Here is a 21,182-nt window from a genome sequence, read left to right on the forward strand (position 1 = left end):
CCCGCCCCCAGGTGATACACGTAGCAATTATTTACTATTTTAATGTAACAGTTTTTTTATTATTAACATTCTGTCTTACACCCTCAGTAACAGTGGTTGTAATGAGAGAGGAGGAATGGGGATTGCAAGCTATTGGACTCAGCTATTGTAAAATGTAGGCACAAAGCACTTTATAGTTGGGCACCAATATTTGGGCCAATAACATAGATACACTAGATTGGTACCGGCACTCGTGTAGCAGTTTTTCTACTCTACTGTTGTGAAAAGAACTTAACTGACAGGTTGTGCAAATTTAAAAATCCAATGACAGTAAGTGTGGTATCCCACAATATGGTTAAGACTTTACTAATGTTTCTGATGTGTGTGTTACTGATGATAGCACTGGCCAAAAGGTTTGTGTAAATGTCTTTTAATTGTGCCTGTGTGAAACTTAATGTGTCTTCTTTATGGTAAGAAGCAATCTGCCTTTTCCTTCATTGTTGATATTCCTACCTGGAGTTTCCATTGTTTGACATTTTATGTTTGATAGGCATTAAATTTGAGTTACTTTTACCGAATCTGATGTGAAGGAAAGCACTTTTTTGTATGCAGCACACCATATTTATGGCTAACTCCAGTTACTGTTGTGGCCTTTGCAGGAAATACGTGCCAGGCCTATGCAGGAGGTGCATGCCAGGCCTTTGCAGGGGGTGCGTGCCAGTCCATTACACTGGTCTGAGCAGTCTGACAACAGCTCTGACGGAGACCAGGATGAGGTTGATGGAGTGGAAGACAGTCCCCATCCTTCTGTAGAGTCACAAGTAAACTACTTTCTGTTATCAAAATTTTTAGCACATTGTTTCTGTTTCCACATTTCATTATGATGCTGTCAACTAAACATTAATCCCAGCAGCTCTACTACCAATGCCAGGAGTATTCCCAACATCTCACAGGAATCTATTGAGGAGAGTGGGTGTTAACTTTTAAAAATGATGTTCCGCTGTCAGGGAGCATAAAGACATATCGGTGGAATTTGCAGATTCAGATTGTCCAAGAATGTGATGTGGTCTTTTGCTGAAAGAACTTTATCTTCAGTAATCTGCACATTTAATTACCGTCTGACTAGACCGAGATGTCTTATTGAGTGTACATTTGAAAAGTTATCCAACAAGTGGCAGATTTTTCATTGACAATTAAATGTCTCACTTAAGCTTACAGACAACATAAAATGTTGCAGTGTGCTTCACAGTTTTGTCTGCACTCAGTATGAGGTAAAATTTGAAGACATATTGCAGTCTGAAGGTTTTAAGGAGTTAGGATCTGGCTTGATTGCAAACCCCAGATCAATTGCAGCAAAATCTATTCCAAATAATTAAGGCACTTCACTGGCAGTAGCGTAGAACGAGGCTGCCAGCCTTAAAAACTGTACTGGTTTAGAAAGATAATCTGTAACTGTTTTCATCACACAGCTTGAAAAGAACTGCAATAAAAAATCAATTAGAAATGTTTGTACTGTAGATTCCTTGTGTAATGTATCCCTCATAAAATGAAAGTGTAAGAAAATGATTGAACACTAATCATCCAAAAATTAATTGTTCAGTCACCACAGCAGGAGCACATTAAAAAACATGAATAATTGGAATTTTAATGCTAATTGGTATTAAAACTTCTTCTTAGCCAAAGATGGCTCTATTACCTGCTATTTTTTTATTTATTTTAGAGTCATGTGTAGTGTTATTGGGGAACCGGAAAGCCTTCTATATCCTTAGAACTTCTCTGTCACATATGGGCTCCTCCCAGTAGCTTGTTTTATTTAGGTACTTTACAAAGTAATTGTGGAGGCTACATTGTCTACTGTTAAAAGGTTCTGGATAAAGACCTTCTTTAAGAGTCTTTTCTGGACACCCCTAGACCAGTCTTAGCTAAGAATACTTTGTGCATAATTTTGACAATTCTGTGCAGTACCAGGGGCCCCCTGAATGAAACCTGTGATGAACTGAATTCTATGTTGATCAGTTGACTATCTCAGTAATACACCTTTAAAGCACATAATGAAGACAATGGGGTGAATATGTTTTATATCTGGAGTGAACATTTGGAATTGTCTATGTTCTAGTAAGCTTTTGTCAAGCAGAACAGGTGACAATTGAGGCTCTGCCTAAATGTCATACAATACAGGGTTAGATGACGTGCCTACATGACTTAGATCATTACCATACCTTTCCTCATACACAGTAGGACTAGTATTTTCATCTTTTACTCTAACAACGGAGGGTGGTGAGTCAATTACTTTCTGTTTATCCAATGTTATTTCCTGTTGGATGTCACTGATTTGTGAGGACACTATCCCACCACTGTGGTAAGTCTTTGTCTTGCACCATTTTAATTTGGTTTAACTCCCTGTTGATTGCATCTCTCAAAGTGCCTCCCTGAGATAATGCATCTGTAACTGCGTACTAAACAACACACAGTAATTGTGACTTCAGTCTTTCATTTATATGAGTTTCCCTCCTTGAAATAGACATGGAGTAATCTTTTTCAAAACTTTCTCTTTTTGTGTCAAGTTAAGTTTAATCTTAGCATCTTGCTCCGCATTAAATTTGTCTATCTCCAAACATAGGTTATGGACAGACACTGTGACTGTTCACCAGACAACTGTTTTGTTACATCACGTGGCTTGATAGGCAGTTTTTAAGGCTGTAATTTCGTTAGTTAATGTGCCACATTGTAATGATGAATTTGTTATGTCAGTCATCATAGCATTTGCTATGAAGTTATCTTTGATACAATTTTCATTAAGCTTGTTATTTGAGAACAACTTTCATTACACATAGTTGATAATTATGATGATAATTTAGATGACAACTGATCTGACATTTAATTATGTTTAGTGGTTATTTCATTACATATAATTGACATTTCATATGACAATTTAGATGATAATTGTTTTATCATATCCATTGAATTGGTCTTCATTGTGGTATTTGTACCTCCTGGTCTATGGCTGGTGTTTGGTCTAACCATAGATTAATTTACTTCGCTTTCAGTCTGCGATTCTGTTTAGTGTCCCCCCAGAGGGCTCACAGTTCTTTTGTGAGTTCATGAGTGGCACACATGGGGCCCTGAGCTGTTGCTGCCCATTCTTCATTCCCTGGCTGCATTTCCTTCACCCTGGCTCCTTCCTGTTGCCACCTCCTTCCCCCCTCTCTGTGTTCTGATTTATGTTGACCTGGCTATACGCCTAGTTTCCTGTATTGGTTGCAATTTTGTTCCTTTTGCTGTTCTTTCATCCTTTTTGGTGTTTAGGTCCCCACTTGAGGTTTGACCTCCACTTCAAAATTTCCTGTTTTTAGTGTGAGCCATATGGGAAAGAATTTTCTCCATAGCATCCGTGGTGTGGATTCCTCCCCCCCCCCCCCCCTCCTTCCCCTCTCCCTTCCCCACTGTAGCCCCCTTCAACCCTGCTAGGTCACCAGCACGTGTAGCCAGTCCTTGTGATGGGGCTGTTACGTACCCGTATGGCTAAGCCCCATGACAACACAGGGATCACACTACTGATCCTTGAGCTGTTCTCTCTCTATGTATGCCAAGGAGTGGTTGCTTATCTTCTTGGAGCATCAAAACTATTGGTAACGGCTGCCATGCCAGTCGGCTCTTGCTGTGCCCGGGTGGTGCACATGGGGAGAGCCCCTGGTCAGAGTGGGTGGTATCAGGGCAGATGCTTGGTGCATGAAGTGAATCGAACAGCAAAAATATGGCCATCTCTTCGAATCATGACTGGTCCTTGAATGCTGCTTCATATGTCCCGGCAACCTTCCCTTCCATAGCTACACAATGGGAGGAGGGCCAGGTTCGCCATCTTGGGATGAAACCATTTCCCTGTTACCTCATTTGTACAAGGACAGGTGGGGACACATTCACCACCACAAAGCCATTGTTTTTTGTGGAAAATATAGAGGAAAAGTTTGGTGAAGTGGAGTCTCTTACGGTTTGTAAGATGCGGTCGGGCTCCCTGTTGATTAAAGCTTCTTCTGCCACCCAACTCTTCATGCCTGTGATCATCTTGGGAATGTGCCCATGTCTACCACTCCTTATGAATCTCTGGGCATGGTCCAGGGAGTAGTTTTTCATAGGGGCCTGATCCTGCAAGCTGATGAGGAACTCTAGGCTAACCTGGAGCAGTGTGGCATCATTTTGTTAGACGTGTGCAGAAGCATTGCAAAGACAACTGCACCGATACTGGCGCCTTCATTCAGGCTTTTGAGGGGGTACTCTTCCAGAGAAAGTTAAGGTTATGTGCTACGGATGTAATGTGAAGCCGTACTTTCCTCCACCTATGCGGTACTTTTGGTGCTTGCATTTTGGACATATGTTTTTCCGCTGTGTGGTGGATCCTTTGTGTGGTGACTGTGGCAACCCACTCCATGAGGGAAGTCCCGGTGTTCCGCCACCTGTGTGTGTCAATTGTGCTGACCACCAGTCCCCTCACTCACCAGCTTGCCCAGCTTGCAAGAGAGAAATGAAGATCCATGAATACAAGTCTCTGGATGACCTGTCCTATGCTGAGGCTCACCAAAAGTATGAGAGACTCCATCCAGTCCCACTATCTTTAACTTTTGCCACTGTTACTTCATTTCCCCCTCCCCCTCGTCCTTACCCCAGTCCCGTCCCTCTCTCCCCTCCGCCTCCCCAACAGTTCCTACAACCTGCCATCAGGGAGCCGTTTCCCCTCCCCGGCCAAAGAAGTGCCCCCTCCCGGGACCCCTCTCCCCGGCGTCTCTCAGGCCTGAAGACTCATACTGCCACTCGGCCACAAGGTGCACCATCTGTGCGCCCAATTTTGCCCGTTCTCTTTCAGTTACAGATCTTGCAGAAGCCTGTACTCCCCCTTTGCCCTGCCTTGCTCCACCTCAGAAAGAGAAAGAGGAGGAGGAGGAGAAAAAGAAGGAGAAGGAGAAGAAACGTAAATCCCAAGACAAGGTGCCCCTGAAGGTGCCATCTCCCTATCACAACCTGAGTCTGACATCTTATTTATGGATATCACCCCATCCTTGTTGGTGACGACTGCTGACCGAGTGACCTGACCTCCTCCTCAGCTTCTTCTTGTCTATCTTGGGCTTTCACCACACAATCATCCAGTGGAATTGCAATGGATACTGTTGTCACCTACCGGAAATGCAATGTCTCGTCTCCTCCTATTCTGCATTCTGTCTTGTTCTTCAAGAAATGCATTTCCATGATGACCACTCTCCAACTTTTCATGGTTATTGGGCATTCTGTCAGAACCGTACTGGCCCTGGGGTAGCATCTGGTGGTGCCTGTACTTTCGTTCGCTCCGATGCCATTAGTGACTGGATCCCCCTATGTACCAGCTAGGAAGTGATAGTGGTTCAAGTGCAAACGACTCCGATAATCACCATTTGCAATGTCTACTCCCTCCAGGTAGGCAGGTCACTTCCTTACGTTGCACTGTCTATGTTAATCGAGCCACTCCCCCCTTCTTTCTTCTCCTTGGGGACTTCAGTGCCCAGCATCCACCATGGGGGAGTGTCACTTCAGTGGGTAGGGGTATCCTAATTGACCAACTTTTCATGGACCTCGATTTGTGTCTCCTCAATTATGGACCTCGATTTGTGTCTCCTCAATTATGGTTTCCCTATACACTTCAGTGCCATTCATGGCACCTTCTCTGCTATTGATCTCACAATCTCCTCCCCTGCCCTTGTGGCTGCCCTACGTTGGTCATCCCATGATGACCTTTGTGACGGTGACCACTTTCCAGAGATTCTATCATTCCCCTGCCTTTGCCAAGCATTGGGCATTTGGCAGGGCCAAATGGCCTTTATATACATCTGCTGTGCACTTTGACACCTCCCTCTCAAATTCCATTGATGTAGTCATGCAAGGCATCTCTGCCACTATTCTTCATGCTGCTGGTACTGCTATCCATCTATCCACAGGTGCCACTTGTCGTCGACTGGTACCGTGGTGGACCAAGGATGTCGCAGTCACTATTTAGGACTGCCAACGATCGCTGCAGTGATTTAAGCGACACCTTTCACAGACCAACCTCCTCACTTTTAAGTGTCTCTGTGCTAAGGCTTATTACCTTATTAAGGAGACTAAAAAGGAATGCTGGGAGCACTATGTTTCCTCCCTGGGGACGTATGTCTCTTCATAACAAGTTTGGTCAAAGCTCCGTAGCATTCTGGGCCACTAGCGACAGTCAACTGTCCACTGTCTGAATCTCCAAGGTGCTCTGTGCACTGATCCATTGGTCCTCGCAGAACACCTCGTGACACACTTTGCGATGGCATCATCGTCCTCTTCCTACCCTGCTGCCTTTCTCCAGCAGGAATGCAAAGTTGTACAGACCCCCCTCTGTTTCATCCCACACCATGTTGAGCCCTATAATACACCCTTCATTGAATGGGAACTGGTGCAGGCTCTTGTCTCTTCATGACACACTGCCACAGGTCTGGGATCCATCTACAACCAGATGATCCAACACTTGGACAATCCCCAGAGGCAACGGCTCCACAGGGTCTTCAACCTCATTTGGCTCATGGGTGCTTTTCTGTCACAGTGGCAAAACAGTATAGTTACCCCCATCCTTAAGCCTGGGAAAAACCCAATGTCTTTCAACAGCTACCACCCAATTAGCCTGATGAATGTACTTTGTAAACTGCTTGAAAGATGGTCAGCTTAAGATTATGTTGGGTACTCAATTCTCACTGCCTTTCGTCCCCGTATCAGTGTGCCTTCCAGGCTGGGCAATCTCCAAATGGCCATTTACTCCTATTGGAATCAGCCATCTGACAGGCTTTTTACTCACTGCCAGCATCTTGTTGGGGTTTCCTTTGACCTTCATAAGGTGTATGACGTGGCTTGGCGCCATCACATTGTAGTTACCCTCCATGACTGAGGCTTTCATGGTCCCCTTCCTCGCCACACTGTGGGAGGAACGTCAGGCTAAGGATGGCAGCACCTCTTATTCGCCCCGGTGCCTTGTATGTTCGAGAGCTGATGGGGAATCTTTCATGATGATGAAGCCTCAGATTTTTATAGAGCATTTAGAGACAAGTTTGGGGAGGTGGGGAGGGCTTGTCCAAAATGAGATCTGGGTCAGTCTTGATCAAAACAGCATCCTCTGCCCAGTCACGGGCGTTACTCGCTTGTGACAAGCTGTAACCATCGCACCCCATAAGAGTTTAAATATGGTCCAGGGGCCCATATTTCACAGGGACCTTCTTTTGCAGTCTGATGATGAGCGCACGCCAATTTAGAGCAGCGAGGTGTACATTTTGTTTGGCGTGTTCACCGGGGTCTGATAATAAGGTTGCCACTGTTGCCTTCATCTTGGCCTTTGAGGTTAATACATTACCCAAGAAGGTCAAGGTGATGGTCTACCACTTTACATCACTGTAAAGCCCTATATCCTTCCCCAAATGTGATGCTTTAAATGCTGGAAGTTTGACCATATGTCTTCCTGCTGTACTTCCAGCGTCACATGTCGAGATTGCGGACGCCCATCACACCCCAATACTCCATGTGCCCCACCTCCCATCTGTGTCAACTGTGGAGAGCACCATTTCCTGTGTTCCCCTCCTGTGTGTGTTAATTGTTGTGGCAATGATTCTCCGCATTCATCAGATGGCCCAGTATATAAGAAGGAAAAGAAGATACAGGAGTAGAAGTCCCTTGATCATTTAACCTACACTGAGGCTCGTAAGAAGTATGCACATCTTCACCCTGTGTCCATGACGTCTAGTTATGCTTTAGTTTCATCTTCACCCCTTCCTCCCCCTTCCTTACCCCAGTCCCAAACCCCTCTCCTCCTTCCCTCCCCTGCGGCTCCCACACCCGTTCCTCCGGCCGCCACTCCCCCTCCCCAGCTGGAGAAGAGTCCCACTTCTTCGGCATCCGCCGGTCAAGGGCGCCCCTCCCAGCATGCACCTTCCAGGCCAAAGGTCTGCTGCCACGCGATGACCGCGAGAATCACGGTCTAGGGGCCCCCAGGTCGCCCAATCTTTTTCTGTTCCCTATCTTGCTGCAGCTGGCTCCTTTATGCCACACAGCCATCCTCAATCTTAAACAGAAAAGAAGAAGAAACTTAAGTCCTGGGACAAGGAGCCACTGGTGTCACCATAGGTCTCCTCCCCGGCTTCGCAACCTGATTCTGACCTGTTATCGATGGATGTCGCCCCCTCCTTGTCGGTGACGGGTGGTGACACGGCAGCATGACTGGCTTTAGCCTGTTCAACCCCCATTTGAATCATTGTTCTGTGGTTGTCCAATGGAATTGCAATGGATATTACCATCACCTTCTGGAGTTGAAATCCCTTGTTTCGTCTTACTCTGCAGCTTGTGTGGTTATACAGGAATCTCATTTTACTGATGATCATTCACCGACCCTCTGTGTGTTCCGTGTCTTCTGTCGAAATCAGGTTGGCTCCCTGCTGGCCTCTGGTGGCATTTGTACGTTGGTCTGTACAGACGTTGCTAGCGTGTAGATTCCTCTTCAAACTACATTAGAAGTGGTTGCTGTTAGGGTCCACTTGGACTCTGAGGTCACGGTTTGCAATCTTTATCTCCCTCCTAACAGGACTCTGACACCTGCTGCCTTAACTGCCCTTCTTCATCAACTTCCTCCTCCGTTGCTTCTTCTCGGGGATTTTAATGCTCATCATCCCTTGTGGGGCAGTGCATTTCCATCTAGACGAGGTCTTCTCATAGACCAGCTTCTTGCAGACCACTACTTGTGCCTTCTTAATGATGGCTCCCCTACTCTTTTTAGTGCTGGTCATGGTACCTTTTCTGCCATTGATCTTTCTCTTTCTTTTCCCTCCCTTGTCCCTTCATTACACTGGTTACCACACGACGACCTTTATGATAGTGACCATTTCCCGTTGATTCTCTCGCTCCCTTCCCACTCCCCGATGGACAGGTTACCTCGTTGGTCTTTCCAATGCGCCTATTGGCCTCTATATACTGCACAGGTTGTGTTTTCTCCCTCTTTGTCCGGTTGTATTGATGACGTCCTACGTGAAGTGTCTGACGCAATTGTTGGCGCTGCTAGCCTTGCTGTACCACATTCATCTGGACCATTTCGCCACCGGCAAGTCTCGTGGTGGAGTACAGCCATTTCCATTGCCATCTGTGATTGCCGTCGAGCTTTGCAACACCTTAAGAGGCACCCATCTGTTGCCAACCTTATTACCTTTAAACGCCTTCGCGCTAAAGCCCATTACTTAATCAAACAGAGCAAACGGATGTGTTGGGAACGCTTTGTTTCTTCCCTCGGTTCTACTGTCCCTATGTCACGGGTATGGGCTACACTTCGCTCTCTCCAAGGTTGCCATCGGCAGTCCACCCTCCCAGGCCTTCACCTCCCGGATGTCCTTTGCACGGACCCGTTGATTCTCGCAGAACATCTTGTGACCCATTTTGCAACAGCATCAGCCTCCTATCCGGCTGCTTTCCTTCACCAGAAACAGCAGGGCGAAGCTTACGCGTTACGTTTTACCCCTTGTCAGTCAGAATCTTACAACGAACCTTTTACTGAATGGGAATTTCTTTCCACACTTTCTTCTTTCTCATGATACGGCCCCTGGCCCAGACTCCATTCATAACCAACTGCTTCAACATCTCAGTGCTCCACAATGGCAACATCTTCTCCAAGAGTTTAACCGTGTTTGGCTCCAGGGTGACTTCCCTTCTCAGTGGAGGGATAGCATGTCGTTCCTGTCTTTAAGCCTGGTAAGAACCCCCTGTTTGTTGAAAGTTGTTGCCCAATTAGTCTGACAAATGTTGTTTGCAAGTTAATTGAACAGATGGTAGCCCATCGGCTTAATTGGGTCCTCAAATCTCGGGATCTATTGTCCCCTTACCAGTGTGGCTTCCGAGAGGGACGATCTCCAATCGATCATTTACTTCGCTTCGAATCCGCAGTTCGGCAGGCTTTTTCCCAGTGCTGCCATTTGGTTGCAGTATTTTTTTATCTTTGCAGGGCCTATGACGGCTTGGCGCCATCACATCTTACTTACACTTCATCAGTGGGGTCTTCGGGGCCCACTCCCGATTTTTATCCGCCAGTTCCTGTTCAATCGGTCATTCAGGATTCAGGTTGGTACTGTTTTTAGTTCTCCATGGACCCAGGAGAGTGGCATCCCACAGGGTTCGGTATTGAGTGTACTTATTTTCCTCATTGCTATCAATGGACTTGTGGCCTCTGTGGGTCCTTTGGTCCTCCTGCTCCGTATGTGGATGTTTTCTGCATTTGGGTTAGTTCCTCTTCTATGGCCTCTGCAGAGTGGCAGCTTCAGGGAGCTATACAGCATGCCTCTGCATGGACCCTATTACACGGGTTTCAATTCTCTCCTTTAAAACCATGGGTTGCTACTTTGGTCGCCGTACTACGATCCACCCCGATCCGGAGCTCTATCTCGATGCACAACGATTACCTGTGGTCCCACGGTTTCGTTTCCTGGGTCTTCTTTTCGACAACGAGTTCACTTGGCTGCCTCATGCCAGACTTCTGAAGGTAGGATGTTTCCGTAAACTCGATGTCCTTTGCTTCCTTGCCCACACCTCTTGGGGTGCAGACCGCTCCATCCTTCTCCGCCTTTATCAGGCTTTAGTGCTGCCTTGCTTGGACTATGGTTGTCAAGTTTATGGTTCGGCTGCTCCTTCCACACTGCACCTGCTGGATCCGGTCCACCATCGTGGTATTAGTTTGGCCACTGGTGCCTTACCCACTAGCCCTGTTGATAGTCTCCTGTTTGAAGCTGGGATCCCCCCCCCCCTCCTCCCCCCCACCTTTTCTGTTTGGCAGTCCTAGCTTCTGGTGTCCTATGTAATCGCTGTCCATTCCTCCCCCACTCATCCTTTCTATTCTATCCTGTTCCCATACCATGGACGTCACCCACCTGTTTCCCGCCCTCAGGTGGTTTTACCGGTTGGGCTCCGCCTTGCGTCTCTTCGCTGTGATTTTCAGCTTCCTTCTTTGTCCTGTCACCGATGCTCCCTCCCCAACACCCCCTCCCCCCCCCCCCCCCCCTTGGTTTTTTTCCCCTCGGCCCCGAATTCTGATGGATCTCTGCCGAGGTCCGAAAGATTCCATTCCCCCGATGGTGTTCCATTTGTTTTTTTCGTCAGATTTTATGGGAGTTTCGGGATGTTGTTGTTTTTTATACTGACGGCTCTAAATCTGCTGATCATATGGGATATAACTTCGCGTCCTCTGTTGGCACGGAAAATCATCTCTTGCCTCCTACATGTGGGGTGTTTACTGCGGAATTAATGGCAATTTCCCAGGCTCATACCTTTATTCAACAGTCGCAACTCAACTGCGTTTTGTTTTGTATGGACTCAATGAGGGGCCTTCTGACCTTTGACTGGTGTTTTACTCGCCATCCCTTGGTCTCGGCCATCCATAACCATCTCGCTGATCTTCACCATGCTGCTTGTTCCATTGGCTTCCTTTAGGTCCCTGGCCATGTGGGTATCCCAAGTAATGAGCTTGCTGATCGTTTGGGTGAGGGAGCAGTCTCTTACCCCCCCACTTTCTGTGTAACCCCTCCTGCAGCGGATTTACAGCTTCCCATCAAATCCCACTTCGCACAATCATAGGCCATCTCTTGGGAGGCTACCTCCCTGTTTAATAAACTTCGTGCAATTAAGGTGACACCAGTCTCGTGGCGTTCTTCCTTCCGCCTCTCCCGAAAGGACTCGACCACACTGTGTCGTCCCCGCATTGGCCATACCAGGCTGACCCATGGTTTTCTTTTGCGCAATGAGCCACCCCCACTTTGTGGTTGTGGAGCCTTCCAGTCAGTAGCCCACATTTTGGTGGAATGCCCCCCTTCTTTTGGCTCTGCGTACTAAGTACAGACTTCCCTGCACTTTACCTTTAATGTTGGCTGACGATTCCCGGATGGTCGAACTGGTTCTCAGTTTCCTATGTGAAAGTGGTTTTTATTCTCAGTTTTAAGGTCTTTAATCTCACTCTGGTGTTGGGGCAACACGGTGAAGGTTGGGGTGTCTCCCATTGTAAGCTGTGTTGGGAGATTCCCTACTCCCCTCCCTGGCCAAGATCCTCTTTTGTTTTCCTTTTACTCTGTTTTTATCACTTTTTAGAATTGGTTAGTCTCCTTTTCCCATGCGCACTTCTACATTCTAGCGGTTGAACGCTTTTAAATAGCAGGTGGTCTTGCCTCTACTGCTTCAGAGGTGGGATATTTCCTGCCTCTAGAATAGCCTTGGGGTTGCTCTCTTGCTGACTTCCCACATTTTGTTTTTACCATTGACGACACGACTGCACTTTTACATTTTTTTAGCCTTTTCCGTTTTATCGTTATGACTTTTCTGAGATGTCAAACTGTCTGAATGGACCACATTTGAAACAAGGGACTGATGATGACCTTGCTGTTTGGTCCCTTCAACCCCAATCAACCAACCAATCTACATGGATACTCTGCAAATCACATTTAAGTGCCTGGCAGAGGGTTCATCGAACCACCTTCACAATTCTCTATTATTCCAATCTCGTATAGCACACAGAAAGAAGGAACACATATATATTTTCATACGAGCTCTGGTTTCCCCTATTTTATCGTGGTGATCATTTCTCCCTATGTAGGTCAGTGTCAACAAAATATTTTCACATTGGGAGGAGAAAGTTGGTGATTGGAAATTCGTGAGAAGATTCCGTCACAACGAAAAACACCTTTCTTTTAATGATGTCCAGCCCAAATCCTTTATCATTTCTGTGACACTCTCTCCCAAATTTCCCGATAATACAAAATGTGCTGCCCTTCTTTGAACTTTTTCGATGTACTCCATCAATTCTATCTGGTAAGGGCCCCACACCGTGCAGCAGTATTCTAAAAGCAGATGGACAAGCTTAGTGTAGGCAGTCTCCTTAGTAGATCTGTTACATTTTCTAAGTGTCTTGCCAATAAAACGCAGCCTTTGGTTAGCCTTCCCCACAACGTTTTCTGTGTGTTCCTTCCAATTTAAGTTGTTCGTAATTGTAATTCCTAGGCATTTAGTTGAATTTATGGCTTTTAGATTAGACTGATTTATCATGTAACTGAAGTTTAACGAATTCCTTTTAGCACTCATGGGGATGGGTTCACACTTTTCGTCATTTAGGGTTAACTGTCAATTTTCGCACCATTCAGATATCTTTAGAAATCATGTTACAATTTGTTTTGATCTTCTGATGACTTTATTAGTCGATAAACGACAGCATCATCTGCAAACAACCTAAGATGGCTGCTCAGATTGTCTCCCAAATTGTTTATATAGATAAGGAAGAGGAATGGGCCTATAACACTACCTTGGGGAATGCCAGAAATCATTTCTGTTTTACTCGATGCCTGTCCGTCAATTACTACAAACCGTGACCTCTCTGACAGGAAATCACAAACCCAGTCACATAACTGAGACTATGTTCCATAAGCACTCAATTTCCCTACAAGCCGCTTGTGTGGTAGAGTGTCAAAAGCCTTCCAAAATCCAAAAATACGGAATTGGTCTGAAATCCCTTGTCAGTAGCACTCAACACTTCATGTGAATAAACAGCTAGTTGTGTTTCACAGGAACGATGTTTTCTAAACCCATGTTGACTGTATGTCAATAGACAGTTTTCTACAAGATAATTCATAATGTTTGAACACAATATATGTTCCAAAATCGTGCTGCATATCAATATTAATATAATTTAGTGGACTACTCCTACTACCTTTCTTGAATATTGGTGTGACCTGTGCTACTTTCCAGTCTTTGGGTATGGTTCTTTTGTCGAGCAAACGGTTGTATATGATTGTTAAGTATGGAGGTAATGCATCACCGTACTCCAAAAGGAACCTAATTGGTATACAGTGTGGACCAGAAGACTTGCTTTTATTAAGTAATTTAAGTTGCTTCACTACTCCGAGTATATTAACGTCTACGTTACTTATGTTGGCAGCTGTCCTTGATTCGAATTCTGGAATATTTACTTCGTCTTCTTTTGTGAAGGCATTTCAGAAGGCTGTGTGTAGTAACTCTGCTTTGGCAGTACTATCTTCAATAGTATCTCATTGCTATCGCGTAAAGAAGGCATTGATTGTTTCTTGCCGCTAACATACTTCACATACGAGCAGATTTTCTTTGGATTTTCTGCCAGGTTTCGAGACAAAATTTCATTGTGGAAACTGTTATATGCATCTCACATTGAAGTCTGCGCTAAAACTCAAGCTTCTGTAAAAGATCGCAAATCTTGGGGATTTTGCGCCTGTTTAAATTTGGCATCTTTGTTTCTGCAGCGTTGTTCTAACCTGTTTTGTGTACCAAGGAGGATCAGCTCCATTGTTTGTTAATTTATTTGGTATAAATATCTCAATTGCTGCAGATACTTTTTCTTTGAATTCAAGCCAAATCTGGTCTACACTTATTAATCTGGAATGAGTAGAGATTCTCTCTCAGAAAGGTGTCAAGTGAATTTTTATCTGCTTTTGTGAACAGGTTTACTTTTTGTTTATTTTTGGAAGATTTGGAGATTACAGTATTCAGTTTCGCTACGGTAACCCTGTATCCATTTTGATGCTCATTATTAACTTGGGATTATTTGCTGCAAAGAGGTCAAGCGTGTTTTCACAACCGTTTACTACTTGCGTGGGCTCATGAACTTACTGCTCGAAATAATTTTCAGAAAATGCGTTTAGCATGATTTCGGATGATATTTTATATATACCTCCAGAATTAAACATGTATTTTCGCCAACATATGAAGGGTAAATTAAAGTCGCCACCAACTATCATCATATGACTCAGGTACGTGTTTGAAATCAAACTCTAGTTTTCTTTGAACCTTTCAGCAACTGTATCATCTGAATTGGGAGGTTGGTAAAAGGATTCTATTATTATTATTTTATTCCAGTTGCCAACAATGACCTGTGCCCATGCTAACTCACAGGAAGTATCTATTTCAATTTCACGACAAGTTAAACTACTTCTAACAGCAACAAACACGCCACCGCCAACCGTGTTTAGCCTATCCTTTCAGAACACCGTTAGGTTCTTCGCAAAAATTTCGGCTGAGCTTATATCCGGCTTCAGACAGTTTTCAATGCCTTTAACGATTTGAGCATCACTGCTTTCTATTAGCTCTTGGAGCTCTGGTACTTTCCCAACACAGCTACGATAATTTACAACTGTTATATCAATGGTTGCTGTATCTACATTCTTCCTGTGTTCATCCTGCACCCTTTGTGACTGAAACCCTTCTTGTGTTTTCCCAAAACCCTCCAACCTAAAAAACTGCACAGTACCTGCCAGACAGCCCCTGCTACCAGTGTAGCCACCTCCTGCGTCACGTGGCATACTGGCTCCACGTCAGGGCAGCTTTTGCCAGGGTTGCTCTACCACTGATAATATTGTGTCCATTAGGTCTGCCATCTGAACAGCTTTTTCCAGGTGCCAACACCTGGTTGCTATCTTTTTTAATATACGAAAAGTATATGATCTGACCTGGCAACAACATATCTTTGCCGCATTATAAGAGTGGGGTCTCAGAGGCCCGCTCCCAATTTTTATCCAAAATTTCCTGACTCTTCGTACTTTCCATGTCAAAGTTGGTGCCTTCCATAGTTCCCCCATATCCAGGAGAATGGGGTCCCGCAGGGCTCTGTATTGAGTGTATCTTTATTTTTAGTGGCCATTAATGGTCTAGCAGCAACTGTAGGACCGTACGTCTCACCTTCTCTGTATGCAGACGACTTCTGCATATTGTACTGCTCCACCAGTACTGGTGTTGCTGAGCGGTGCCTACAGGGAGCCATCCACAAAGTGCAGTCGTGGGCTCTAGCCCATGGTTTCTAGTTTTTGGCTGCAAAGTTGTGTGTTATATACTTTTGTCAGAATCGTAGTGTTCATCCGGAACCAGAACTTTACCTTAATGATGATCCACTCACTGTAGTGGAGACATATCGATTCTTAGCACTGGGTTTTGACACCCAATTGACTTGGCTTCCTCACCTTTGTCAGCTTAAGCAGAAGTGCTGGCAGCACCTCAATGCCCTCCACTGCCTGAGCACCACCAACTGGGGTGCAGATTGCTCTACTCTGCTGCAGCTCTACAGACCCCTTGTTCAATCCCGCCTTGACTATGGGAGTCTGGTTTATGGTTCGGCAGCACCCTCTACGTTGCATTTACTCGACCCAGTGCACCACTGTGGCATTTGCGTAGCGACAGGAGCTTTTAGGACAAGTCTGGTGACCAGCATCCTGGTGGAGGCTGGAGTCCCTCCACTGCAGGTAAAGTGTGCACAACTGCTGGCCAGTCACGTTGCACACATTCATAGTTCTGAGCATCTGAATTGCCGTTTCCTTTTCCCACCCACAGCAGTTCATTTACTGCATCAGTGGCCCAGGTCAGGGCTTCCAATTGCAGTTTGTGTCCGATCCCTTCTTTCCAGACTGGAGTCCTTGCCTTTACCATCTATACTTGAGGTCCATTCACGTACACCTCCATGGTGTACACCTAGGCCGCGGCTTCGCTTGGACTTTTCACATGGCCCTAAGGATTCGGATAACCCTGCTACTCTCTGCTGCCACTTCCTCTTGGTTCTTGACATGTACCAAGGCCGTGAAGTGGTTTACACCGATGGCTCGATGGCTGATGATCGCGTCGGCTTCGCATATGTCCATGGAGGACATATTGAACAGCATCCCTTGCCCGATGACTGCAGTGTTTTCACTGCCAAGCTGGTGGCTATATCTCGTGCTCTTGAGCACATGCGTTAATGCCCTGGGAGTCGTTTCTTCTGTGTACTGACTCCTTGAGCAGCCTACAAGCTATCGACCAGTGCTACACTTGTCATCCTTTGGTAGCAACCATCCAGGAGTCCATCTATGCCCTGGAACCGTCCAGTAATTCAGTGGTGTTTGTCTGGACCTCAGGACACATCGGAATCCCAGGCAACAAACTTGCCGACAGGCTGGCCGAACAGGCTATGCGGAAATCGCTTATGGAGACCGGCTTCTCTGCAACTGATCTGCGTTCAGTACTACGTGTCAAGATTTTGCGGCTTCGGGAGACGGAATGGCATAACCTCAGTACGCACAGCAAACAGCGTGCCATTAGGGAGACTACAAATGTGTGGGAGACCTCCCCGCGGGCCTCTCGCAGGGACTCTGTGGTTCTTTGTCGGCTCCACATTGGCCATGAATGGGTGACACACGGCTACCTTAAAAATTTTGTTTGTGACAGAAATGATGCTTTCTGTCAGTGCTGGGCATCACACAAAAGACACAATAAGCAGTATTTGTTTGAGGTGTCTCTGGCTACACATTGCATAAACAAAATTGCAAATATCTGTCAGAACATCAGAGAAAATGTGCCTGACGACTCTCAGGAGGGACACCCAGTGTATGTATAAGAAGCAAATCATTAACTAGAAGGATAATTAATTAGTGAAGAAGAAATAAAAATGTAAATTATGTACATATGTATGAATATAGAAAATAATTTTCATATTATAGTATTTGAATTAGATTAATTAAGAAACAGTAGCACACTTATTCATTTACAATAGGGATGATGATTATTGCTGAAACAGCCAGTTTTCTGTTACACCGGATCTTTTTATATCCATTTTAACCTGAGTGTTAAAACTGCTCAAAATAACCGGTTTCTGAAATAACTGATTTTCAGTTTTTTTGTTGCTGTTGCTTCCAGTAACAAATGTGGACTTCAAACAAAGGCTGAGGGAAGGGGTAGGAGATCACAATGAATAGGTGGTTGATGCTGGTCTAATTGTCTCCAGCAAAGATTGCAGAAATGAAGGAGATGGGCACAGTGACAGCAAAACTGAGATGTCTTAAAGTTGATGACTTCTCTGCATCATCACTCTTAGAGGGTATCAGTTTTCCACCATGAAGCAACCACAAAATTAAAGGATCAGTTGTTATCTCAAGTTCATAGCATTTCAAAAGAATTACAGATATAGCAGTAAAATATATGTTCTCTTCCAAGGAACATTGTGGACGTTTACTCCATAGTGGATGTTTTCTCCTTATATGATGATGCAAGTTTGTGCATACTCCACTTTTTAATCTTTTAAAGCAAAGGAAGTATTGTACTTCACTGCTTCTGTGCTTTATGAAATACTTCCAAACTAAGGATGGACCATCCTGCAATACAAGTGAAGTCCGAGAATGAAAGTGGAAGAACTACGCCATAGACCACACTGCACGTACATGTATACCATTTAATAGGCCTTGCCACATGTCAGCAGGTACATCAGCTCTGCAATTCTATACCAGTTCTTATGTCATTTATTTGTTGCTGGTTTCTAACTGTAGCAGTTATTAAAATAGTGCTGATTGCTTTTCCCAATTTCTTTAATAATCGAACTTTTCAAAGCAATGGAAATTTTACAAATAAACATAACTCATTTTCAAAAAAAAGTTTTATTTAAAAGCAAAAAATTTCAGCAACTGTGCTATGGCAAATTGATATGCTGGTATTTTTGCCCATTTATTAGCAAAAATGAAAAAAAAGACCCCTTATAAGTGAGGTCAGAGAAATACCCAAAAATACCAGATATTCAGAACTAAAATATCAATACTGGATTTAACCGGTCAGTTTTTCCCAACCCTAATTTAATGGGGTGGCATGTTCGAGGGTACAGCGTTTTTACATAATTAAATTCTGGACTTTTCCCTCCAGAATCAGAGGAACAAAGTTTTCTGTACCCTCATTGTCGTATATAAATGAGTAATTGTAGCATTCATATATAATTTGTTTGTGTTGTATTGTTATTTGTTTGAGGTATTCCTTATTTAGCGTGGAGCAGTTGCAGTTTGCCAGCAGATTCCTTTACCCACAACAAATTCAGTATGGAGTTTCCAATACCACACAGATGTTGAAGGGGCCTTGTAGAAAAGGCAACAATGATAATTGCAAAGGAACAATATATATTTGAAAAATAATGTACACATCAAAGAGAAGTTGTTAATTTGAGTGTAACAATGATATCCACACAGACAGCATATTGCATACATTCATGGGATAAATGTATATTGTTATCTATATCAGCATAAATTTATTTGAAGTAACTTGAAGAAAAAGTAACTAACTAAATCATTGCAATGGAGTATACACTCAAGCGCCAAAGAAACTGGTATAGGCATGCATATTCAAATACAGAGATACGCAAACAGGCAGAGTACGGTGCTGTGGTCAGCAACACCTATATAAGACAAAAAGTGTCTGGCACAGTTGTTAGATCAATTACTGCTGCTAGAATGGCAGGTTATCAAGATTTAAGTGAGTTTGAACATGATGTTATAGTCAGTGCATGAGCGATGAGGCACAGCATCTCTGAGGGAGCGATGAAGTGGGATTTTCCCGTAAGACCATTTCACGAGTGTACCGTGAATATCTGGAATCCGGTAAAACATAAAATCTCCAACATCGCTGCTGCTGGAAAAAGATCCTGCTTGAATGGGACCAACAAGAACTGAAGAGGGTTCTTCACTGTGACAGAAGTGCAACCGTTCTGCAAATTGCTGCAGATTTCAGTGTTGGGCCATCAACAAATGTCAGTGTGCAAACCATTCAGTGGGCTTTCGGGGCCAAAGACCCACCTGTGTACCCTTGATGGCTGCACAACACAAAGCTTTATGCCTCCCTGGGCCCTTCAGCACTGACTTTGGAGTGTTGCTGACTGGAAACATGTTGCCTGGTCAGACGAATTTCGTTTCAAATTGTTTCGAGCGGATGGATGCGTATGGGTATGAAAACATCATCATGAATCATTGGACCCTGCATGTCACCAGGGTACTGCTCAAGCTGGTGGAGGCTCTGTAATGGTGCGGGGCAGGTGTAGTTAGAGTGATATGGGACCCTTGATATGTCTAGATACTACACTGACAGCTGACACACATGTAAGCATCATGTCTGATCACCTGCATTCATTCATGTCCATTGTACGTTCCGAGGGACTTGTGCAATTTCAGTAGGACAACGCTTCACCCCACATATCCAGAATTGCTACAGAGTGGCTCCAGGAACATTCCTCTTAGTGTAAACACCTCCTCCACTGGCCACCAAACTCCCCAAACATGAACATTATTGAGCATATCTGAAATGTATTGCAACATGCTGTTGAGAAGAGATCTTTACTCCCTGATGGTCTTACAGATTTGTGGACAGCCATGCAGGATTCATGGTGTCAATTCCCTCCAGCACTACTTCAGACATTAGTCAAGTCCATGCGACGTCATGTTGCTGCACTTCTATGTGCCTGCGTCTGCCCTACACAATATTAGGCAGGTGTACCAGTTTCTTCGGCTCTTCAATGTACTTAGACTAAAAACAGGATTCTTTTATGTTTCAGTCACAACCCTCTGTGTATAGGAAAGTGGCATCAATGGGCTCAGGTGGCGTGGGAATGTTTGACAGTCAGTGAAGGAAGTGGTTTCTATCTTTCATGTGAGAGGCTAGGCTACAGGCAATCGGTTGGAGGTGTCGTTGGAGGTGTCGCTCGATGAGAGGGGAGATTCTTTCAGTGAAGTGCAGAACCAGCTAGAAAGTGGTGTACAAGATTGTTAGGTTTAAGGATTTTTGGAAGCATGCAGAATTTGGGTGCATGAGGGATCATTGGTGTTAGGAGAGAGATGGATTCCAATGAGAGCTTCTGAGATGGGCCTAAGGATTTGAGTAGGGGGTTACGTTGGCCTCGGGGATAGGATTGCTGTGACAGACCTTGTATGTGAAGGAGTCAAACAGTGGGCAGAAGCCTTCTGTCAAGTAGTTACTGTGGTACGTTACAAGAGTGGTGCAGCATTTATCTACAGGGAGGATGACTAAATCAGGGCCTGTCATGAGGCAGTGAATGGCTGTTATTTCTTCTGCTGAGAGGTTTCTGTTCTTGGGAATGGACCTGGGGAAGGAAGAAAAGTCCAAGTGGAGGTAGGAATTTGTGGAAGATGGCGAAAGAGTAGATAAGTGGTATGAGGGGGGAGGGGGGGGGGGGGTGTTGCATCCTAAAACAAAACAGTTGGTTGAGCGTATGAACTGGGGCAGACAAGGTTAAATGTTGGGATTAAGATTGCTTTGGTTAGAGAGCTTGGTAGCAAACAAACATTTCCAGTGTAGTGATCAGCAGAAGCATGTCATTGACAAGGATGAACTTGAGTTGTTGTTGTTGT

The 21,182-nt window shown here is 44.8% G+C and overlaps 1 protein-coding gene across 3 annotated transcripts in view; it reads left to right on the top strand.

The window, feature by feature from the left end:
- Positions 1–21,182, top strand: part of LOC126416764 (uncharacterized) — a 45,759-nt gene that overhangs the window by 14,725 nt on the left and 9,852 nt on the right. For 2 of the 3 annotated variants that reach the window (XM_050084620.1, XM_050084611.1), the window contains exon 2: positions 639–800. The exons of the other annotated variant lie outside the window; for it this stretch is intronic. In XM_050084620.1, coding sequence (XP_049940577.1) covers positions 639–800 — 162 coding nt within the window. The remainder of the gene's footprint in view (positions 1–638; positions 801–21,182) is intronic. 3 annotated transcript variants of the gene reach the window in all.

Source organism: Schistocerca serialis, chromosome 1 (assembly GCF_023864345.2).
Source record: "Schistocerca serialis cubense isolate TAMUIC-IGC-003099 chromosome 1, iqSchSeri2.2, whole genome shotgun sequence".
Taxonomy (NCBI): Eukaryota; Metazoa; Arthropoda; class Insecta; order Orthoptera; family Acrididae; genus Schistocerca; species Schistocerca serialis.